This window comes from Carassius gibelio, chromosome A4, assembly GCF_023724105.1.
Source record: "Carassius gibelio isolate Cgi1373 ecotype wild population from Czech Republic chromosome A4, carGib1.2-hapl.c, whole genome shotgun sequence".
Classification (NCBI taxonomy): Eukaryota; Metazoa; Chordata; class Actinopteri; order Cypriniformes; family Cyprinidae; genus Carassius; species Carassius gibelio.
The window spans coordinates 33,658,589-33,680,172 of NC_068374.1; the positions used below are offsets into that span (position 1 = coordinate 33,658,589).

The 21,584-nt window shown below is 36.5% G+C and overlaps 1 protein-coding gene across 5 annotated transcripts; it reads left to right on the forward strand.

Moving 5' to 3' along the window:
- The first annotated feature begins 421 nt into the window (after window positions 1–421).
- On the forward strand, window positions 422–15,057 carry LOC127978635 (C-type lectin lectoxin-Lio2). Of its 5 annotated transcripts, none has more exons than XM_052583441.1 (5): window positions 422–598; window positions 5,548–5,629; window positions 13,348–13,713; window positions 13,794–14,111; window positions 14,377–15,057. In XM_052583441.1, the coding sequence occupies exons 2-5, from the start codon at window positions 5,596–5,598 to the stop codon at window positions 14,739–14,741; spliced, it is 1,083 nt and encodes a 360-aa protein (XP_052439401.1). In that variant the 5' UTR covers window positions 422–598; window positions 5,548–5,595; the 3' UTR covers window positions 14,742–15,057. The 5 variants fall into 5 exon arrangements, with proteins under 5 accessions (XP_052439401.1, XP_052439408.1, XP_052439397.1 ...); XM_052583448.1 differs by lacking the exon at window positions 5,548–5,629 and adding an exon at window positions 13,122–13,203; XM_052583437.1 differs by lacking the exons at window positions 13,348–13,713; window positions 13,794–14,111; window positions 14,377–15,057 and adding exons at window positions 5,778–6,146; window positions 6,221–6,538; window positions 6,716–7,378.
- The last annotated feature ends 6,527 nt before the right edge of the window (window positions 15,058–21,584 follow it).

Consider the following 21,584-nt stretch of genomic DNA (forward strand, 5'->3'; position numbering starts at 1 on the left):
CTCAAAAAGAACTGCAATTTAATGCTTTGGAAATTTGGGATTTCCTGTAATTTTCATTAACATATGGCTGAATGGCAAGGAGACTTAAATAGGAAAAAATTAGCAAAATAAGCAACAGGTGTCCACAACAGTACATCATAGTTTTTTTTTCAAAACCCATCTTTTTTTCAATTGTGGTTAAGTAGCCTATCAATATTAAATAAGAAATAGTATTTATATGAAATTGTGAAATTATTGACATTGGGACCAGTAAAGAGCACATTTTAACTCTGTGTGTGTTTATAATGTATTGCCAACAAATGAATGATTCGTTATTACGTAACGTAATTTCAAAAGCGTAATTCGAGTCGAAGAAAAGAGAAAATAAAACCAAATTAATATAGGTGGCGGTATGTGCTCATGCCTCCAGTCAGCCATTAGATCGAAGAAGAAGAAGAACGACACCTCAAACCATCGTAGTTTGAACCATGGATCTGCGACACAGGTGCTATGGTTTCGGTAAACACAGTCGTGACTAGCTCGTTCATTTCCATAACGATTCATCGTGCTGTGGGGGTTAATCAGCGAGTTGCGTGGTTGTACGGGAACCGCACCCCAGGTAAGAAGCAGCTTATTAGCCTACTAAATTACATTTGACTAACCTATTATTTTTTCTAAGCAAATATCTAATCACATGGCCTATCCTTTGTTTGTTTGGAGCAGATTCTTTTAAACGTATGTATTGTACCAGTTAGAATAGATATGTCACATGAGAAGTCTTTAGGCTTTTAATTAATAACAGAGGATCATAATGAATTTAGAATGATGTCAGATTTCACAAAGTACTGCAATTACTGAGCAATTTTTTACATTCTTTTACATTTATTACAATCCACTGATCAGTCAAGATGCATTTATTTGTCATTTGCATGGATAACTGGGGAACTGGGGAAACTGGGCATTGAAATGCTTGTGACGAGGCTCAGACATACAGTGACAATAACAGGACATAAACAGACATAGATGTACGTGGAGGGCACTGAGATTTTAAGTGACTTCAGTGACCATAGGTAGAACAGACACAGACAGAACATTACATTAAAAAAAAGTGGTGTAAGGTAGCAATAAAGGTAGACAGTGTAAGAGTTATAAGTAGTCATAAGCAGTCCTGAGCTACGAATATAAGATTATTGGGGTAGAGCATTGTCTAGAATGTCATTGTAGGGTGTCACAGAGCTACATGACAGAAAATTAAAGTGGCAGTGCAAGTACAATAAAAGATAAACATAAGGGCAGCACACATTCCGATTTTGTATTTCCGAGTAGAGCAATGAACAAAATGTCATTGTAGAGTGTCACAGAGCTACATGAAGGAATATTAAAAAGTGCAAGTACAATAAAAGATGAACATAAGAGGTTTTAGGTGAAGGATATCTGCCTGATGGCTTGAAGATAGAAGCTGTTCTTCAGTCTGGTCGTCCGTGATCGGATGGATCGTAAGCGTCTGCCAGATGGCAGTGTGGCAAACAGGTGATGAGCGGGGTGAGCGATGCTGATGCTGTTAGCCTTTCTCAAGCAGCGAGTCTGATAGATGTCCTGTAAGGCTGGGAGTTTATGTCCAGTGATGAGCTCTGCTGTTCTCACCACTCGCTGCAGAGCTTTGTGGTCCAAAGAAGAGCAGTTGCCGTACCATACAGACATGCAGCTGGTCAGAATGCACTCTATAGGAGGATCTTTGTTGACATCTTTGTACACATGCGCGAGTGGTTGTGTGGAAACAAAAAAAACAGTATGGTGGGCACTTTAACATCTGAAGACCGGAGGAGGTTTGGAGAGAAGCTCAAAATTTGTATTGGTGACAAAATTGAAGTTATTCAAAGCCCATATATGATCTGGGATGACAAAAAACGTTGGTCCAACTCGCCCGTGTCTTGGCCACCAATCTGCTGGGGAGACATTTATTCTTATTTAATAGAAACCCCTGGACCCTTCACTCATGAAAGATTAAAGGCTTTCAAAAGTCTGGAGGCTTATGATTATTTTGTTTCTCGCAAAGTTGGGCCGATCTTTTCTGCCAAACAGAAAGCAGTGATCGTGCTAAAAGCAGAGGTTAGACCTGGCCAAGCAGAGTCACAGTGTGATTCGCATCTCCCGTGGGTGATCGCCAAAGGGAACGGCGAAATAATCACTGCTCACTGTGACTGCAAAGCCGGATAAGTCTTCATTGATCAGTGTTCTTATTTACTTATTTATTGAAAATGTAGTGACTGATAATAGCCCATTTTGATGTGAGGAACATAGTCTGGGTGCTGTGGATCGTGTTTTGGGACACCTGAATCAGAACGCGAAAAGTAAACATATGACTCGGTTGATTTGACTCAGTTTTATTTATTAATTTTTTTATTCAATCTTCTATAAATACATAGTCACTAAGACTTATCATGAACAAAATGTGCCTCACAAACTCGATCAGAAGCTGCAGGAATCCAGGCTTTCTTCGGAGCGTCCAGGTTCAATCGCCTAATTGCACGCAATCTTTTCTTTCGTTTTTCGCTATCCTTTTCGGAGGGAATTCGAAAAAACTTTTTATCAGGCCCCCAACGAGCCGTACAATCGACCACACAGCAAGAGTGAACCATCCTCTTCTCTAAATCCTCCTCCAAACGTGCAAAACTATCAAATTACAGTTATCTAGCGGTGTTTCTTGCCACACGACTCCCATGATGCAACGCAACAAACATAAACAATGACGTCACAAAAGATCCGCCTATAGAGCAACGGTAGAAATTTGACATGATGTAAAAGGAGATGCCAAACTTTCTCAGCTTCCGCAGGAAGTAGAGATGCTGACGGGCTGTTCTCACTATGGTTTCTGTGTATGCTCCAGGAAAGATCTTCAGAGATGTGAATGCAAGGTAACTTGCAGCTCTCAACTGTCTCTACTATCTCTCCATTGATGTGAATGGGAACATGACCCTCTCTCTCTCTGAATTCCTGGAGTCCACCAGCAGGCTATTTCGGGCTATTTCTACCAAATGCTAATCACTGCCACCTGCTGGAAATGGCCGGAGCATAGTGTCTTTAGGTTGCTGAATTGACAGCACATTCAAACACTGGGTGATCGCCAGAACACTTCAAAATGAAAGCTCAATTACAGCGGGCCTTTTTAACACCTAGGATAGTTGTACCATCAGCGAATTTGAGGATGATGTTGGAGAGCAGTCCATGTTAGCAGAGCAGTCGTAAGTGAACAGGGAGTACAAGAGAGGACTGAGTACAGATCCCTGTGGGGCACCAGTGCTGAGTGTATGTGAGAAGGATATGTGATTGCCAATTCTAACCACCTGGGATCTACCAGTCAGGAAGTCCAGGAGCCAGTTACACAAGTGACTGTTAAGACCCAGATCTTTTAGTTTGGCTATAAGTTTGGTAGGGATGATGTTGTTAAATACAGAGCTGTAATCAACAAACAGCATCCGCACATAGGTGTCTCTTCCCTCCAAGTGTTCCAGGGCAGAGTGAATGGCCATTGCAATGGTGCCATCAGTGGATCTATTTGACTAGACGTTTGAAGCACTTCTTGATGACTGATGTCAATGCTACAGGACATCCTACTCTTCTTAGAACTAACAGATAAAACCAACATTTCTTCTTTAGCTTGATTCATCACACCATGTGAATAACACTAATACCATGTATTAAAAAATAAGATTCTGGTTGAAAATAAACTAACCATTGCCTTCAGTGTTAATCTACAATTTTCATAGTCATGAAAATATAGAAAACTCTTTGAATGAGAAGGTGTGTCCAAACTTTTGGTCTGTACTGTATGTATATATATATATATATATATATATATATATATATATATATATATATATATATATATATATATATATATATTATTTCTGTTTTGCTGTAGTGTGTCAGTAGTAAATATCAGGATGAAAACATCCAAAATATACATTTAAGTGATTATTTTATTGCACATTATCCATTTGTGTCTGTAGATTTTAATTGTGATAAACATCTTTATTTATAAATAAACACTGAAATGTCAAAGGAAATTACATAAATTTTGAACCTGACTTTATCCAGTGTTCAGATATTTTGTTATTGTTTTTCCTTTTCTTTTGCAAACTAATGCATATTTAATTAGATAAAAGCTAAGTGAAACAATAGTTAAGAAAACTAATAGCCTGACTATGTCAGACTTCATGCTTCTGCTCAATTCCAGTTCGCTTCTGTACTCTACGAAGCAAAGCAAAGTAGCAGAGTTTGGTATTACCAGGCTAGGAAACGAAAAAAAAGTTAGCAATCAGCTAGGGGAGTATGGTGATGTATATTAGTTAAACTTTTTAAATGATCATAACTTTTCAGATAAATTCCTCAAACATTAACTTATGAAGTTCAAGATGAAATGCATTAGTTGAAACACACCAGAACTGGACATTGCCCAGTGCATTTGAATATGGACACATAATAGATGATATTGATATTTGACTATGGCAGTACAGTACTTTTATGCAAACATTGGATGGATGGAAACAGGCGATGGTAGTCAGGAAGTAGTATGTATTTTTTTTTCTCAATTCAAAACTGCAGATTTTAATTTATTGGTTTATGGAAAAAGCATAAAGCAATGTCTGCACTGCTCAGCTTTAAAAGACAACTTGATGTTTCTACAATGTAGTATTTTAGGATTAATTATTGTAACTGAAAATCATTTTTAGGTCAGAGCTGTCAAATCAGATCTGTTTAAGCGCACGAAAAGTGAAAGTGATGACAACCTTAGGGTTAGGAGACAAACTCTCTAACCATTAGACCATGACTTTCCCAAAAATGCTTCAATGCAGACACATTAACACCAGAGTCTCTATGTTTTAGTCTCTATGGTCAAAAAACATTAAAATGACACGGATTAAATAAAATAACATTCATCTCCCCCGCTACTGTAATGTACTGTACAGTTTGACTAAAATGCTATGCATTTATCCCTAGAGTTTGCTGGTGCTAAATTGAGGTAATTTTTAAAAAATAAAGTCCAAATATATTATTATTCAACCACCTAGATAGATTAAAAAAGAAAGGATGTGATGTTCAGGACATGGTAACTACAGTAATGACCAAAGTGGGAAGTGATGTCATCTGGGGGCATTTGGCCAGGGGTGGTTTTACACCACAGGGAAGGTTTGAGAAGAAAAAAATCATTATAAACACATAATTATATTTTCCTTATTATATTCAGTATTTCCTTATTTGTAATTTAGAGAAAACCCCAGGTATTTTCACAGTATGATATATATATATATAAAATTTAATGATATAGCTTATATAAAACTGCAAAACAAACATTCATCTATCAGTACTTCTTACTTGAGTACATTAGAGCCCCTTGAATGTATTTTTAGTAAAGACATACCTTGTTACACATTAATTGTTCTTGTCTTTATATTGTAAAGACACTTTATGATTGCACTGAGCACTATACTGTAAGTAAATCGATTTTCATTTAGTGTATTTTATATGATGTGATCAGTTTTTCTGTGGTTTATTGGAAATCAACAGATTGTGTGATTAACAGCAGAGACAGGTTTAAACACACTGAGCATCACTATGACCTCGCTGCTTGTGCTGCTGCTCCTCTGGGGTGAGTATTTAACTTTGTCTGAAACATAGTTTGCTTGTTTGTTGTCCTCATGCGACGCAAATGGATTTGTAATTTAATTTGATTACTTACTATTAAAATGGCATTCCATTAGATGGTATGGTGCTAAAAACTGAATATTTCTCCTCAGCTTTTCCTCTTTCAAATGCTAAAGGCCGACTAAGAGAATTCCAACTAATAAAGGATAACTTCACCAGAGTTGCTGCAGTGAATGCATGCAGAACAAACTACACTGACCTCGCCACAGTTTATGACCAACAAGACAATATAGAATTAAAGACACTGCTCATTCATATTACTAATGGTTCCAACACTAGTGGATGGATCGGTGCAGAGATCGGAAATAGTCCCTGTAAGAAATGGTCAAATGGTGATGAGGTCACATTTCGCCGAGACTTTACAAGTTATACAGATTCACGCTGTGCTTCTATGAATGCAAATGGAGACTGGGAATTTGTCACATGTAATTTGACAAGACACTTCATGTGTTATAAGCAAGGTAATAAAATACTACCCTGTAAATGTTTTAATATACATAAACAAAATAAATAACATATTCTTGTATCCATACAGATGTTGGGCGACTGTCATATACGTTAATACGTGAAACTAAAACCTGGTTTGAGGCTCAGCTGTACTGCATAGAGAATCACACTGATTTAGTCAGCATCAGTAATGAAGAGGAAAATAAACAGGTTTGGAAAAAAGGAAACGAGAGTATAACTCCTTTCTGGATCGGCCTGCTGGAGGACAGTGTGGAATGGTCTGATGGAGGACAATCTGCTTACAGAAACTTTACAGAAGAACAGAGCGGACATTATATATTTTTGAATCAAGATGGAAATTGGAGTAAAAGTGAAGGCGGCAATAATCGATATTCCTTATGCTACAGTAAGACAAGACTTTGCAAAATTCTGATTTATCACAATATGCCCCTTAAATTCAAGGTATTTTTTTTCAAATATATTTATTTTTTTGGAGGGTGGGGCAGAATTCGACATTTCAAAGCCTTCCGTATGTTTCAAGAAATCAATGCATCTAACTAATATTTTCTTTCCTTCTCTTCAGAAAGCTTCATTCATGTCAGTTCTTATCAAATGTCCTGGGAGGAAGCTCTGGATTACTGCAGCAGTAACTTTTCTGGACTACTGCGCATTGAGTCGGAGGATGATCAGATAGCAACAGAGCGAGAGCTAAAAAGAAAGAATATTTCAGAGCCAGTGTGGGTGGGGCTTAGACAGAGCCGACTTTTCGGATTCTGGATCTGGTACAATGGGCTCAGTGTGAGAAACTGGACCAACTGGAAAGAAGGAAGTCCACCAGAACATCAAGTGTCCCAACACTGTGGTGCCTTAGAGAAGGTGAAAGGTCAATATAAATGGTGTGATAAAGACTGCAGATCTGAATTTATAACTTTATGTGAGTTAAAGTAATATACCTCCCTGTTATGCTCTTTGATTTATCGTATTGCACAGTTTTCAGCGCTCCGAATGAGGAAAAAGAGCTCATGCGTTCAATAGTAAATAGTGGCATCATTCAGCTCTTGTATAATAAAAATCTTATAGTTAGCACTTGAAGATAGTTGGTAATGCTGTACCTGTAGTGTTTCTGTTGCCTTTTTCATGTTTATCTCATTGATTCATTCATTTTATTATTATGTTGTAAACCTTTATGCCTCGTACCGAGAATTAACATTAAAAGTTTTTCATGGACATTACATTGAGTCCTTTTATTGTGTTGAAAGTATTTGCATTTGCCGAATTTGCAAGTAAACCAAGACATGCAGCCAGTTTAATAATATCATGAATGCATTACTTGTGATCTGCAGCTCTGTCGCAAACGTAAAACAGTAGACCTGTGCTAAGCGTCACATTTCTGAAGAAAAAAAGGATTCTGGATACTACATTGACTATTTCATTTAATAACTGCTATAAAACGGTTGTTAATTGTAACCCAATTTTACATTCAAAATACATGTCTGAGAATGTATATTAATGTAAAAAATAGCAAGAAAAAAAATGGTAACCTGAAAATAATAAAGTTTATTATTGCACATTAAACCTTTTAACTGTCACCCTGTCCTGTATACGGGATGCCTACATTTACTTCACTATATTACAATTAAATCGAATCTAATCTTGACAAACTATATATCGTTGGGAAGGTCTAAGACTCCCAAACTTTCTGATGCTTTGTAAAGTTAAAAACTCCTTTAAAGCTCTGGGGAGAGGGCTGTGCATGTGTGATGCTGGTCTGTGCAACAGAGACCCTAAATCCATACTGCAGACTCAGCACTACTGTCAATCCTGTATAACGCTGAGGCAGTAGAAAAGATGTGCTTTGATCACTGTGATTAAATAACACAAGCAAGACATTTTACAACCAGCCTAAGTCTCCTGTGTGAGCGAATACAGAAGCATCAGTCATGTAGAGAGCAAACTCGGCCAGCGTCTGTGATCCATCATAACTATTAACCCTCATCCAGTCCCTTTCATGGGCTTTGCTGTTTTTCCCATCTTGAGATCACAAAACAGAGCAAAGAAACTTCACTAGCTCTTAGCACAGTGTCTCAACACACCTTCATCTGTTAATGGCCTCAAAACACGTCAAAATCATAGACTGTAAAAAAATATGGACGTAGTGTCCGTTACGTCACCCATAGACTCCTCAATAGCGGTTTTGAAGCCTAAAGTATGCAGAGCGGTCCGTCGCCATCTTGGCAGCGCGTCATCGTGCGACTCTCCCGGATAATCGAAAATGGGCAAAAAGGCGGGAGCTGATTGCTGAAGCCACGCCCACCTAGCGCAACAGCATTGTCAGCAGCGGCAATACACCTGTCACTCAAGTGGCCACGCCCTTAATTATGCAGAACTTTAAGGCTTAATATAATTTAAACGGATGAGTTATAAAAAAATTCATCCCCCTCACAGTTGTCATGAAGGGCAAAATTAGCAATATAGACCAAAATCATTTTTTGAACCAGGCTATAAACATGTTTTTTTCTGCTGTAAAGTTGGGCATTTTAACATGGGGAGTCTATGGGACTGACTCCCTTTTGCAGCCAGCCTCAAGCGGCCAGTCGATGAATTGCAGTTTTAGTCACTTCCTTATTGGCTTCACGAGAGAGAGCGAGAGGTTGCCACTCGGTCAAAATACAGTGTATGAATGAGCTGATTAGCACTTATAGCACTGTAATAGTAAAGTTAATAGAACTAGATGTTTCAATCCCTTTAGTAGGAAACTCTTGATAGTAGCAATTGGTGTGGAGTGGTTAAACAAAAGGAGGGTAAGATATGTCGTTGGGGTCATCAGGTGGGAACCCTGCTTCATCAACGTTTCGTTGATTTAAGCCTACAACGTCTCCAGAAGGCTCAACAGTGTATCCAGCGTCACATGTACACCTACCCCCACCCCCCCCCATACCATGCCCTCTATATCCCTGATGGGCTCTGCATGGCAGGGGCGTCCTTCTCCCTGAGTTGGGCCTAAGCCTGACCGCAAACCATCTGTCTCTACCATACTGCCTAGATGGGGTCCTTGTGCTTGATCCAGAGCCAGTTGTTGCTTTTTTCAGCAGCACTTGATATGGACTTGATGGCCTGTTGGAGAGAGCGACCCTTCACCCCTATTTTTTTCAGCAAACTGGTGGTATATGTTGCAACAAATGCCCTACATCCCACCTCTACTGGAAAGATGCTTGTCTTCCAGCCGTTCTTGGATGCTTCAGCTGCCAGGTCCGAATATTTGTTCTTTTTCCTCTCATAAGCCTCTTCAACCCCCTCTTCCCATGGTACTGTTAATTCGACAACATATACCAGCTTTGATGTTGGAGACCACGGACCATGTCTGGCCGGAGTGTTGTAGTCACTATTTCTGGGGGAAACACAAGCTTCTTATCAAGGTACACTTCCAATTTCCAATCCCGCGCTGATTGCAGGAAGCTTGCATCTTTAGGTGTTATAGGATGCTCTGGATGTTGGCCAGCTGGTACAAAATTCGTGAAGTTGCCAATGTTTGTGGGAGGTTGTTTGTGGTGGTTCGTTTCTGTTCTAGTATTGATGCCAGCTCTCTAAGTACTTGGTTATGTTGCCAAGTATAGTGCCCTTGGGTGAGACTTGTAGTGCAGCCTGATAGAATGTGCCTTAGGGATGCAGGTACTTGACACAGGGAACAAGCGGCATCTTCTCCATACCACTGTTTCAGATTTTGAGGGGATGTTAGCAGGTCGTATGTGGCTCCGATGACAAAACTCAGCCATGCTCCATCCATTTGCCAGAAGTCACGCCAACTGAGCTTTTTCTTCTCCAGGCCCTTCCAGTTGGTCTATTTCTCCTGCTTGGCCATTGAGACAGCTTTGGCATGTCGCTCACCCTCCTCCTGTCTCCTAACTTCTTCTACCACTAGCTGTCTCTTCTGCACTGATGTTGCTTAGAGAGGAGTTTTTGGGATGAGTCCGAACCCTGCCCTCCCATGCTGTACTTGTCCAACCACATCTCTGAAGTGAAGCGCAGACTTTGCACTCTGAACAGCTTCTGATGGAGTCCACTTCGTTCCCGCTACCACCCTGGGGGCTGCTGTTCGAATGACTGCATCCTCGGTTTCAATCAGGGTCATGACGAGCCTTGCCTTGGTGCATTTGAACTCTTTAACGATCCCTGTGATTGGTAATTCCAGCTTGCCATGTCCATAAAGTCCGACGGAACTTAAACAACGTGGAATTCCCACCACTGCTTCAGCTGTGCGCTTATCACCCGTTCCAACTTTTCAACTTTGTTGATGGGGATCTCATACACAGTTAACGGCCGCAAGAGTCTTGGGAGTATGCCAAACTGAAAGCACCACACCTTAAGTTTTCCTGGTAACAATTTCTTGTTAATACGCTCCATATACATGTTGATATCATTTTTTTAGATGTCCAAACTGCTCAGTGCTCATCCCTTTGAGAAGTATTAAATATTAAAATAAGCTATTAATTTACCATTTAATGCAAGACACAAGCAAAAGTATTGTTTTTTTCATTCACTGGTCAATTTCGAGATGTGTTTGGGTTTTCGGATGTTATTTTAGACTACAATCAAAATAGAATTTTTTGGATGAAATCGTCCAAATTATACATTTAAGAGTTTTTTTAAATCGCATTTTCTCTATTTGTGTCTGTAGATTTTAATTGCGATACACATATTTATTTATATATAAACACTGAAATGTCAACTAAATGGCATGTATTTTGAACCTGGCTTTATCCAGTGTTCAGATTTTTGTAGTTGTTGTGGTTGTTGTTGTTCTTCAGCAAACTAATGCATATTTAATTAGACAATACCTAATTTACAATTCTTTTGCAATTTTTATGTTATCAATCAGCTAGGGAAGTATGGTGATATCCATTAGTCATCATTACTTTTCAGATAAATTCCTCAAACATGAACTTATAAAATTTGAGATGTAGTGCATTAGTTGAAGCACATCAGAACTGGACATTGCCCAGTGCATTTGAATATGGACACATAATAGATGATATTGATATTTGACTATGGCAGTACAGTAGGCCCTACATTTATGCAAACATTGGATGGAAACATGCGATGGTAGTCAGGAAGTAGTACGTTTTTTTCTCAATTCAAAACTGCAGATTTGAATTTATCGGTTTATGGAAGAAGCATAAAGCAATGTATGCACTGCTCAGCTTCATGAAGTGTATGCGTAAATATGCAGAGATGACCGTCAAGCATTTATTTACACAAACCGTTACACTGACCACCAGTATAACTTTTACTTCTCAAAGTATTTGTTCTAAGAATATAATATACACAGACATGTGCAACCACACCATATTAAGACAGTTATTACACACCACAAATTACTTTTTTAAACCACCACTTCTGATAAATTTCATTTGAATTGGATCTTATGAACAATAATGCCATTTTATTGCATAAAAGACAATTTAGCTCAGTTTTGGTTAGGTTGTATTTTTCCTGTATAAAGCACTCGACTCCATAAATATTACTGTTATGATCTGGATAAAACTCCTTAGCTGAATGAACACCTAAATGAAGTTACTGATTAACTTATGGTACCCAGAATCAATTTGCCTGTCAGCACCTGACCTCTATAGAATTACATATAAAAGTCTTCAGTTTCTTCCAGCACATTAACCTTCTCACCAGGTAAGAATGAAGTAACTTTGCCATCTCTGATTTAATTACACGCTTTTTTTTATATCTATCTGAGAAAATAAGTGTGGAAATAGTGTTTTTTGAACAGAATTTCATGATTGTCTGTGATGTCTTTTGATCCCATTCAGAACGACAATTATTAATTATTATAATTTTGTGTTCCTGTAGCTCAATAGGTAGAGCATTGCACTATCAAGCGCAAGGTTGGGGGTTTGATTCCCCGGGAACACATGATAGGTAAAAATTGATAGCCTGAATGCACTGTTAGTCGCTTTGGATAAAAGTGTCTGCTAAATGCATAAATTTAATTTAAGATTTGAAGCTGTACTGTTTGAATAGCTCATGTTTACAGTTTTAGTACACCACGCATAGATCTACAACATTTTATAACAATAATAATAAAAAAAAAATATATATGCCAAATTTAAAAGGGATTCTTTAGTGGGAGAGTTTGAGTTAACATTACAAATAAAGCTGTTTTGTTTTGTTTGCGATTTACTACACACATTTTCGTCATGCATGTCATCAGAAGTGGCACAGGTAAAATATTTAATTATCAGTCAGTAATATTTCTATAGTGTAGCTATTACACAATTTTATATTTAGTATAAGCCTATATATCATACACAGAACCTTAGCCTACATGCATATACAGTACTTGTCTAAAACTGTGAAATGTTGCATTCAGAACAAATCTTTGATTTTTTAAATCATACATTACCTCAACGCAACTTTAATATAGTATTGATTACAGAACATCACGGTGCTCATTCTGCATGAATTTAAAATGATCAATTGATAAAAGTGATAGAAATATGACAGGAAAACTCAGACAACTTGAACCCATTGACAGACTAACTCAAAAAGGCTTACACATCAGGTGTAGACATTAGATTCTCAGATATACAAGAGTTCAATAAATATGAAAACACACTCTGCAATTTATATCAAAGAGAAATGGATGACAGAAGTGAAATAATCTTTACTGGTGAAGAGTGGTCAACTGTACGGACTTTTCAACAGAAATTGACTACTTCAATAAATTGGAAGAAATACTGTTGGAAAACCATTATTAGATATTTTATAACACCAACACAAACATGTACATACTGTAGTAATAACAGTCCAAAATATTGGTAAAAGTGTTTTACAATTAAAACACATTAATTGTTTTTGTCTTTTTATTGTAAAGACACTTTATGATTGCACTGAGCACTATACTGTAAGTCAATTGATTTCCATTTAGTCTATTTTATGTTATGTGATCTGTTTTTCTGTGGTTTATTGGAAATCAACAGATTCTGTGATTAACAGCAGAGACAGGTTTAAACACACTGAGCATCACTATGACCTCGCTGCTTGTGCTGCTGCTCCTCTGGGGTGAGTATTTAACTTTGTTGTCCTCATGAGACGCAAATGGATTTGTAATTTAATTTGATTACTTACTATTAAAATGGCACATATGTTTTCCAGCATGTTTTCCATTAGATGGTATAGTGCTAAAAACTGAATGTTTCTCCTCAGCTTTTCCTCTTTCAAATGCTAAAGGCCGACTAAGAGAATTCCAACTAATAAATGAAAGATTCACCAGAGATCTTGCAGTGAATGAATGCAGAACAAACTTCACTGACCTCGCCACAGTTTATGACCAACAAGACAATATAGAATTAAAGACACTGCTCATTAATATTACTGATGGATCCAGCCCTAGTGGATGGATCGGTGGAGAGATAGGAAATAGCAGTAAGAAATGGTCAAATGGTGATGAGGTTACATATACAGAATTAGACACGACATGTGGGGGAACATACTGCACTGCTATGAAATTTGATAGCCGTTGGGATTTTCTACAGTGCACTGAGAGAAAATACTTCATGTGTTATGAACAAGGTATTAAAATATTATCTTATAACTACTTATTTTAACTATGAATTAAACCAAAACCATATCACTTTCTTACATTTCTACAGATGTTGGGCGAGCATCATACATGTTAATACCTGAAACTAAAACCTGGTTTGAGGCTCAGCTGTACTGCAGAGAGAATCACACTGATTTAGTGAGCATCCATAATGAAGAGGAAAATGAACAGGTGCAGAATGAAGGAAACAAAAGTATAACTCCTTTCTGGATCGGCCTGCTGGAGGACAGAGTGGAATGGTCTGATGGAGGACAATCTGCTTACAGAAACTTTACAGAAGAACAGAGCGGACATTATATATTTTTGAATCAAGATGGGAATTGGAGTAAAAGTGAAGAAGACATTGAACAACATGCCTTATGCTACAGTAAGACAAGGCTTGTATTGAAATAGAAATATAATTCTTATTTAGAACGACATTTAATTCAAGGTATTTCACTAGTTTTGCATTTTTTGTCCCTATATACATATATATATATATATATATATATATATATATATATATATATATATATATATATATATATATATATATATATTTTTTTTTTTGGCCAGAATTCAACATTTCAAAGCTTTCCGTATGTTTCAAGACATCAATTCATCTAACTAATTTTTTTTTTCCTTCTCTTCAGAAAGCTTCATTCATGTCAGTTCTTATCAAATGTCCTGGGAGGAAGCTCTGGATTACTGCAGCAGTAACTTTTCTGGACTACTGCGAATTGAGTCAGAGGATGATCAGATAGAAACAGAGAGAGAGCTAAAAAGACAGAATATTTCAGAGCCAGTGTGGGTGGGGCTTAGACAGAGCAGACTTTTCGGATTCTGGATCTGGTACAATGGGCTCAGTGTGGGAAACTGGACCAACTGGAAAGAAGGAAGTCCACCAGAACATCAAGTGTCCCAACACTGTGGTGCCTTAGAGAAGGTGAAAGGTCAATATAAATGGTGTGATAAAAACTGCAGATCTGAATTTAGAGTTTTATGTGAGGAGAAATAATATACCATATTACCATATAATATATATCATACAAGCCATATTACTTTTCTACAAGTTCAACTTGTTTTTTTTTTTTTGTGTGTGTGTGTGTGTGTGTGAATAATTTCATTAAGTTGTGCTATAAACATTTCTGTTGGTTTAAATAATTCAATAAACACTGTTTTCCAATCGGTTTATTATACAGTCTTATGTCCTTAATGCAGGAAAACTGCATTATATGACAGAAACACAAATACAAAATCATACACAAAAAACGAAGTTTAGCACAAATAAATGTGAACTCAAGGACAGAATAGTGCAGAAAACTTGTATGCACTTGATCAGATATCATTCCCTTTCAAAGCATCAAGTAGAGATTATATGATAGATAGAAAAATATCTGTTTGTGAAAGTCTAGTTTGCTTGCTGCTGAATCCTCAAACAGAACGCTGCAATAACTTAATTTGAATACAAATGCTACTATTGCAGAGCAAGGAGCAGCTAGTCAAGCTGGACTGTGTTTGTTGGTCAATAAGTAGGTTTTTACTCTGAAACACTGTCTACTGTCTCACAAGGGGTTTTATTTTGAACACAAATCACTGACGGTAAAATCACGGCACACCGTTTTCTTGCAAAACACCAAGAGAAAGGTTCTCATTATGTTTCTAATAAGTGCCATTCCACCCCACGATGCTATTTTTTTTCTTTGACATAATTGCTAATTTCACAAAAGCTGCACGAGTAATGACATTTCAGACAAGTCTCAGGAGAGAAGGATGGAGGAAGATTGTAAGCGTTCCCGGTCGCAGTCGCGGTTGGAGCTGACATTCCTCAGGGTCCTTGTCCACACTCAGTGGATGACCTTTCTGACCCTCGGGTAACACTGAACTAGTCAGCAGAACTAGTGTGCACTTCATTATCAGCCTGTTAGGAGATCTGCTACCATGCCAACCTCTAGGTGACCGTCACCAGCGCGGACCCTTGTTGAACTTACTCCGTGTGTGGCATTAATTAGAAACATTGTGCATGAACGCAGTTCCCTCCACAAAAATGCATCTGCCACATGCTTCAGGAGAATTACGCCATTTTTCACACTGCTACATTTCTCAGGCACGGAGGAGGTCACATGGTGCATTTTATTTACAATGATCAGAAATGATAAAACACCTTTACAGCTTCCCTGTCAGCCGTGAGTGTCTCATGAAAAAAATAAAAAAATAAATAAGATTCTGTTTCGCTCACCAAGGCTGCATTTATTGAATTTCTTTCTTCTGTGGAAAAACAAAAGTGAATTTTTTTTTTTTTTATAAATGATGAATGTTTATGCTGCTCTTTTCTATACAATATATAGAGCATATGACTGCATAGTGACACAAACACAGACAAAAACTACTATAAAAAAGTACTATAAAAGTGTCATTTATGGGATATACGAGCATCTAATTTTAGTAGACAAAAAAAAATTGGTTGACAAGAAAATGGTTAATTAAAGCAAATATTAAATATAACGATGCTTATATAACATTGCTTGTGAATTGTTCATTTATTATTTTAGCTAACTGCCAAGGCAACATTTCAAATTTAGTTAAACAGATGTAAAAATGACTAGCTAAATTGGTAAAATAACTAAAACTATATACTAATGTACTAAACTAACAAACAAAATGATTAAAACCTAAAAAACTAAACGAATAAAAAACTAATTAAAATGTTCATTTAAACAATGACAAAAACACACCAAAATTGCTTTCTGCATTCTTTTTAGCCATTTCTCCATTAAAAACAATATTTTTGCATTGTTAATTTGGCGTTATATTCTTTGCATAATTTTTCATCAACAGCCCATTTCCATTTTTGATGATGGAAAACGACTTCCATCACTGTTTTTCTTTGCTCCAACATACAAATGCAAAATATGCACAATATTTCTAGTCATACTGGTGATATCTAATGTAAACTGACCATTTTTAATGCTAAGATTTCTTGAAAATCATAAGTAGTTTCTGCAGTGCTGCAAAAATTGAAGACCATTTGACAGAAGCTGACAGGATGCACGCACTTTAGAATGAGTCGTACATCAGTGACATGTTTCCCCCTTCACGGCTGGTTACTGTAGAGTACATTTAGTTCCTCTCCCAGTCTTATGCTTTATGAATGTGCTGTGAACATCTACCCACTCGACCCTGATGGCTCTGACCAGATCTGCCCTTGTTACCGAGCAATGTCATCCACATCTCGTTTATCTCTCAACCCCGAGATGACTGAAATATCGCACAATGGATCACGGTGAAACGGGTCGAACCGTTCAGCTCAAAGATACCCATTTGGCAGGATCATCAATACACAGTCCAGGAACACGGTCTCTAACAGCCCCGTGGACTCGGAGACCAAAAGCGGCACCTTCATTAAAACTTCACCAAAGAGCGTGACTGACGACATGCCCTCCGTGTTCAAAACACTCAGCCCATGAGTCAGGGCTCGCAGTGAAAAGGCTCTCGGCGCTTTGTAAATGGAGCCGAACCGCATTGCTGTCCCTCGCGTCTGCCATTAGAGGAGAAATCCCGTTAGGCCTGAAAAGTTTTGTGTGTGGAAAATTGGCGTGGGTACTTTGAGGATCACATTTGACCAGGTCTGGAGTCATTACGATAACAGACCACTGCTTTTAAAGCAAAACTACAGTAGCTTTTAAAGAGATGAAAGTAGCTGATAATCCTGAAAAAGACTGGAGGTTTGAACAAGCCTGATGCACTCAGACCTTCAGAGAAGTATTTATTTATTTGTTTTTAAATCAGTTGTTTAAATATCATTTGATATTTCATATTATTTCATGATTATGTTTTTATTATTATTATAGATTCTTTTCATTTGTATATTTTCCAGTTCCATTTCAATTTTAGTTAATACTTTTGTAATTTTGTCTTTTTTTTATTTTTTTTTTATTTAAATTTAAAATGTAATTCTAGTTTTAATATCCCTTATGAAACAAAAAATATATTGCAGTATATTGGAAAATATCATGTAATATATTAGGCATATATTCTTATATATATTTATTTTTTTCCAATATATTGCAATATATTGAAAGTGGCAATCATTTGTACATTTTGCAATATATTGTATAATAGCTATATGTATCATCAATATATTATTAAATGTATCCAAATATATAAAATATTAGAAAATAAAAAGGGAAAATAATATATTAAAATATATCACAATATATTTTAAGAAATATATTGGTAAATATATATTTCCTTTCATAAGGGATATTAGTATAGCTACATTTTTTTTTAGGTTATTAATTATTTTATTTCAGTTTTAAGGTTTAGTTACTTTAGTACATAATTACAGTTTTAGTTATTTTAGTCATTTTGTTCTGTGTTTTGTCATTTGTATAATTTTTTCTTATTTAGTTTTTATCAAATTTCTATAAAATTTTATTGCATCAATACATATATTTATTTATTTTAGTGATTTTGTTGTGTGTTTTGGCCATTTTTACAGGTTTTTTTGTTGTTTGTTTTTTATTTAAGTACATCAAGTTAAACCAATTTAGTTGTTTGTTATTGTTATTTTTTAATATTTTTATTATTATTTTATGAATTTTAGTTTTTATGAATTTTATTTTAGGAACATTTAACTAAATGAAAATGAGAAATGATGCCTTTTGGAGTGTCTTTTGGAGATTTACTATAATAACCCTGCTGCACAGATGCAAATACACACAGATGCTTATATTTTACATGCCAAAATGAATATTCCCCAATCATAATTGACAGCAGAGCTTTCTAACAAACAGTCTTGCATTGCAAAGCATGGATTTTTGTGCATTTTCCAGGAAGTGTGTTGATGTCCACTTTTCCAAATGAGCAGCAGGGAATTTAAAGAGAGGCTTTCTGCTGAGATGCTTCTGCATATTTTGGTGTGCAGCTTGAAAGTGTCACAGTCCAAAGCACTGGACTTAAATCAATAACCCTGGATATCGCCTGAAGGTCAGAAAAAATGGAGGGAAGCAGAATTCATCAAGCAACCGGAGATGAAACCGAAGGGATTTTCATAAATTTTGCACATTTTATGGTAAAAGGTCAACGACTCCTCAAGAACAAAAGGTGTTTTTTCTTTATAATTTACTTCCTCCTCAAGGACCTTCAGAATCTTAGTTCTTGGACACCTACACTGAATCCATATGAACAAATGCCTTTTCAGACCATTAAAAAACAGTTCACCCCCCAAAAATCTGAATTTGCTGAACATTTATTTACCCCCAAGCCATCCGAGATGTAGATGAGTTTGTTTCTTTATCAGAGCACATTTGGAGAAATTTAGCTTTATATCATTTGCTCTCCATTTTATCCTTTGTAGTGAATGGCTGCCATCAGAATGAGAGTCCAAACAGCTGATAAAAACATCACAATAATCCACAAGTAATCCAGTCCATCAGTTAATGTATTGTGAAGCAAAAAGAAGAAACAAACTCATCTACTATACATCTTGGATGGCCTGAGGTTAAACATTAGTCTCAGTTCTCATAACTGTAATGCAAATTCATGTAAATAAATTATAAATGGAATATAAAAAAATGTAAATTATTTAAAAGGTATTTGTTGTACTGTCTTTAAATATAATGTTTTATTTTGTATATATTTTTTTATTAATTAAAATGTTTATTACACGCACATTGTTGTATAAAATAATGTAAGTGGTTTAACAAGAATAGGATTTTTTTAAATAATAAATTTAATAAAAATAAGTTCAACTAAATTTCTGCATATGCACCTCATAGAAAAGTTTCAATATTTCCTTGATATTTCTAAGCTCATAAATCAGAGGCTCTCTATAAAAATGTTCCCATATTTGCAGAAAAAAAAAACCTCAACCATAACCCTTCACATTCTTCACAGGAGGGAACCCGACCGCAGCCGAGCATGACAAACCAGAGCTTCACGAGCACAGTTCACTGCCAGCTTTGGGATTTTTGTAGCATGCGGCCATTTCTCACTGATGCTGTCAAGATGATAAAGATTCTGTGAGCTGATCCTGAGCCTGCAAGCCCACATACAGCGTGCCTATGGCTGCCGTGGTGTACTGCTGCAAGAACAGTTTGAGAAGACATGACGAGGGGTTTATGCTGATGCTTTAAGAGCATGATTGACAAGTCTGTCAAGTAAAATTTCATGTAAAAGACTATGCAACTTGAAAACTCAAATTTCCCTTGATATTTTGGGATCAAATAACCAAAAAAATAACTATGCATCTGGATTGTCCACAGCACAAAAAGACCATCTACTGAAAAACAAAACAAAAAAAGACTTATTCTCAAAACATCAACACATGACCACCCATGTTTACTGAATATCGCCTGAAGGACAGAAAATCCATGAGGAGGCAGAATAAATCAAGCAACAGGAAACAAAACTGACAGGATTTATCATTTCACCACTAAGAGATTTGTTTCTTTAAGAGACTTTCATTCTTTCTTTCTTGTAAACAGTGCTTGATCTGTACATATTTCTCTCAAAACAAAAAAAACAACATTTTCACTGGAGAAAGCAATATGTTGGATTTTAGACTCATATTTTTGCAGGAAGCAAAGATTTGACGTTAAAACCACTTTAATGATGGATTTGTTTCTTACTAACATCTAACTTTTCACTTCACAATACTTGCTTGTCGATTATTGTGATGTTTTTATCAGCTTTTTGGACTCTCATTCTGACGGCACCCATTCATTCACTGCAGAGGGTCAACTTGGTGAGCAAGTGATGCAATGCTAAATTTCTTCAATGGAAAAATTTTAATCAAACTTATCTTTATGTTTTGTAATAAAATGGTGACATGTACTATGAAAATATTCTGTAACCTTTATCCACGGCATCTATTGAAAGTAAGTAGCAAAAAACGACTTATTTTCAAAACATTAACACATGACCAGCCATATTTACACATCAACCCTTGGTGTTTTTTTTGTTGTTGTTGATTTTTTTTTAGTCACATGAGGAAAGAAGAAAGGAAAGATACTGTGAAGAACTAACCATAAGAGTAAAAATGTTTACCAAACCTTATACTGCTCTTGATGGTATGGAAACATCACTGCAGATCTTTATATGTCCGCCATGTAAGAAATGAAGATGAGATGGTGCAAACTTTACTGAATCCAAACAGCCTTGTGACCTGCAGCCCCTGTGAAAGCAGACCATAGCACAGAAGCTCACATGCAAAGTCTTAAAGGGACAGCGACGTAAAAATAACCTGTTTACTCCTAAATGTTCAAAGACATGGTGAAAACTTATCATGCAGAATAAGTTATTTTAGAAAACAAGCATTTACATGTATTATAATACAAGTTTACTGATGGTTTTCAGTGGTATGATTCTGTATCATATGCCATGTGTGTGTTCATATGCCGTTAAATCCCAAGCGCTCCGATCGTAATTAACCAGATGAAGCACCAGTAACCCTTTCAATCTCGATGCTATTCAGGGAGACAAAATGATTGACAGCTATGACATTTCTGACAGCTCGCTCATCCCAAGTGTGGTGTTTTTCTAAACACATTGGAGCCACTCATATGTTCACTGTCTTGTACCGATGCTGAGGGAGAGAAATCACAAAGCTGTGAAAAAAACACAGAACAATGAGATGCAGCATTACTGGATTGACATTTTGAAAAAGAAGACCACAAAACTGAAATGTTTTAGGGAAGTTTAAGGATTCGCGATATTAGGGAAGACTCTGTAAATTGTAAAAGAAAATTATCTGCACGTGAGAATAAACACATAATATTTTATTCTATGCTGTATAAATGCTGCTCTAGATGGTTATATAAATGCAAGCAAAAAAGACCAATTACAAATGAGCATGCAA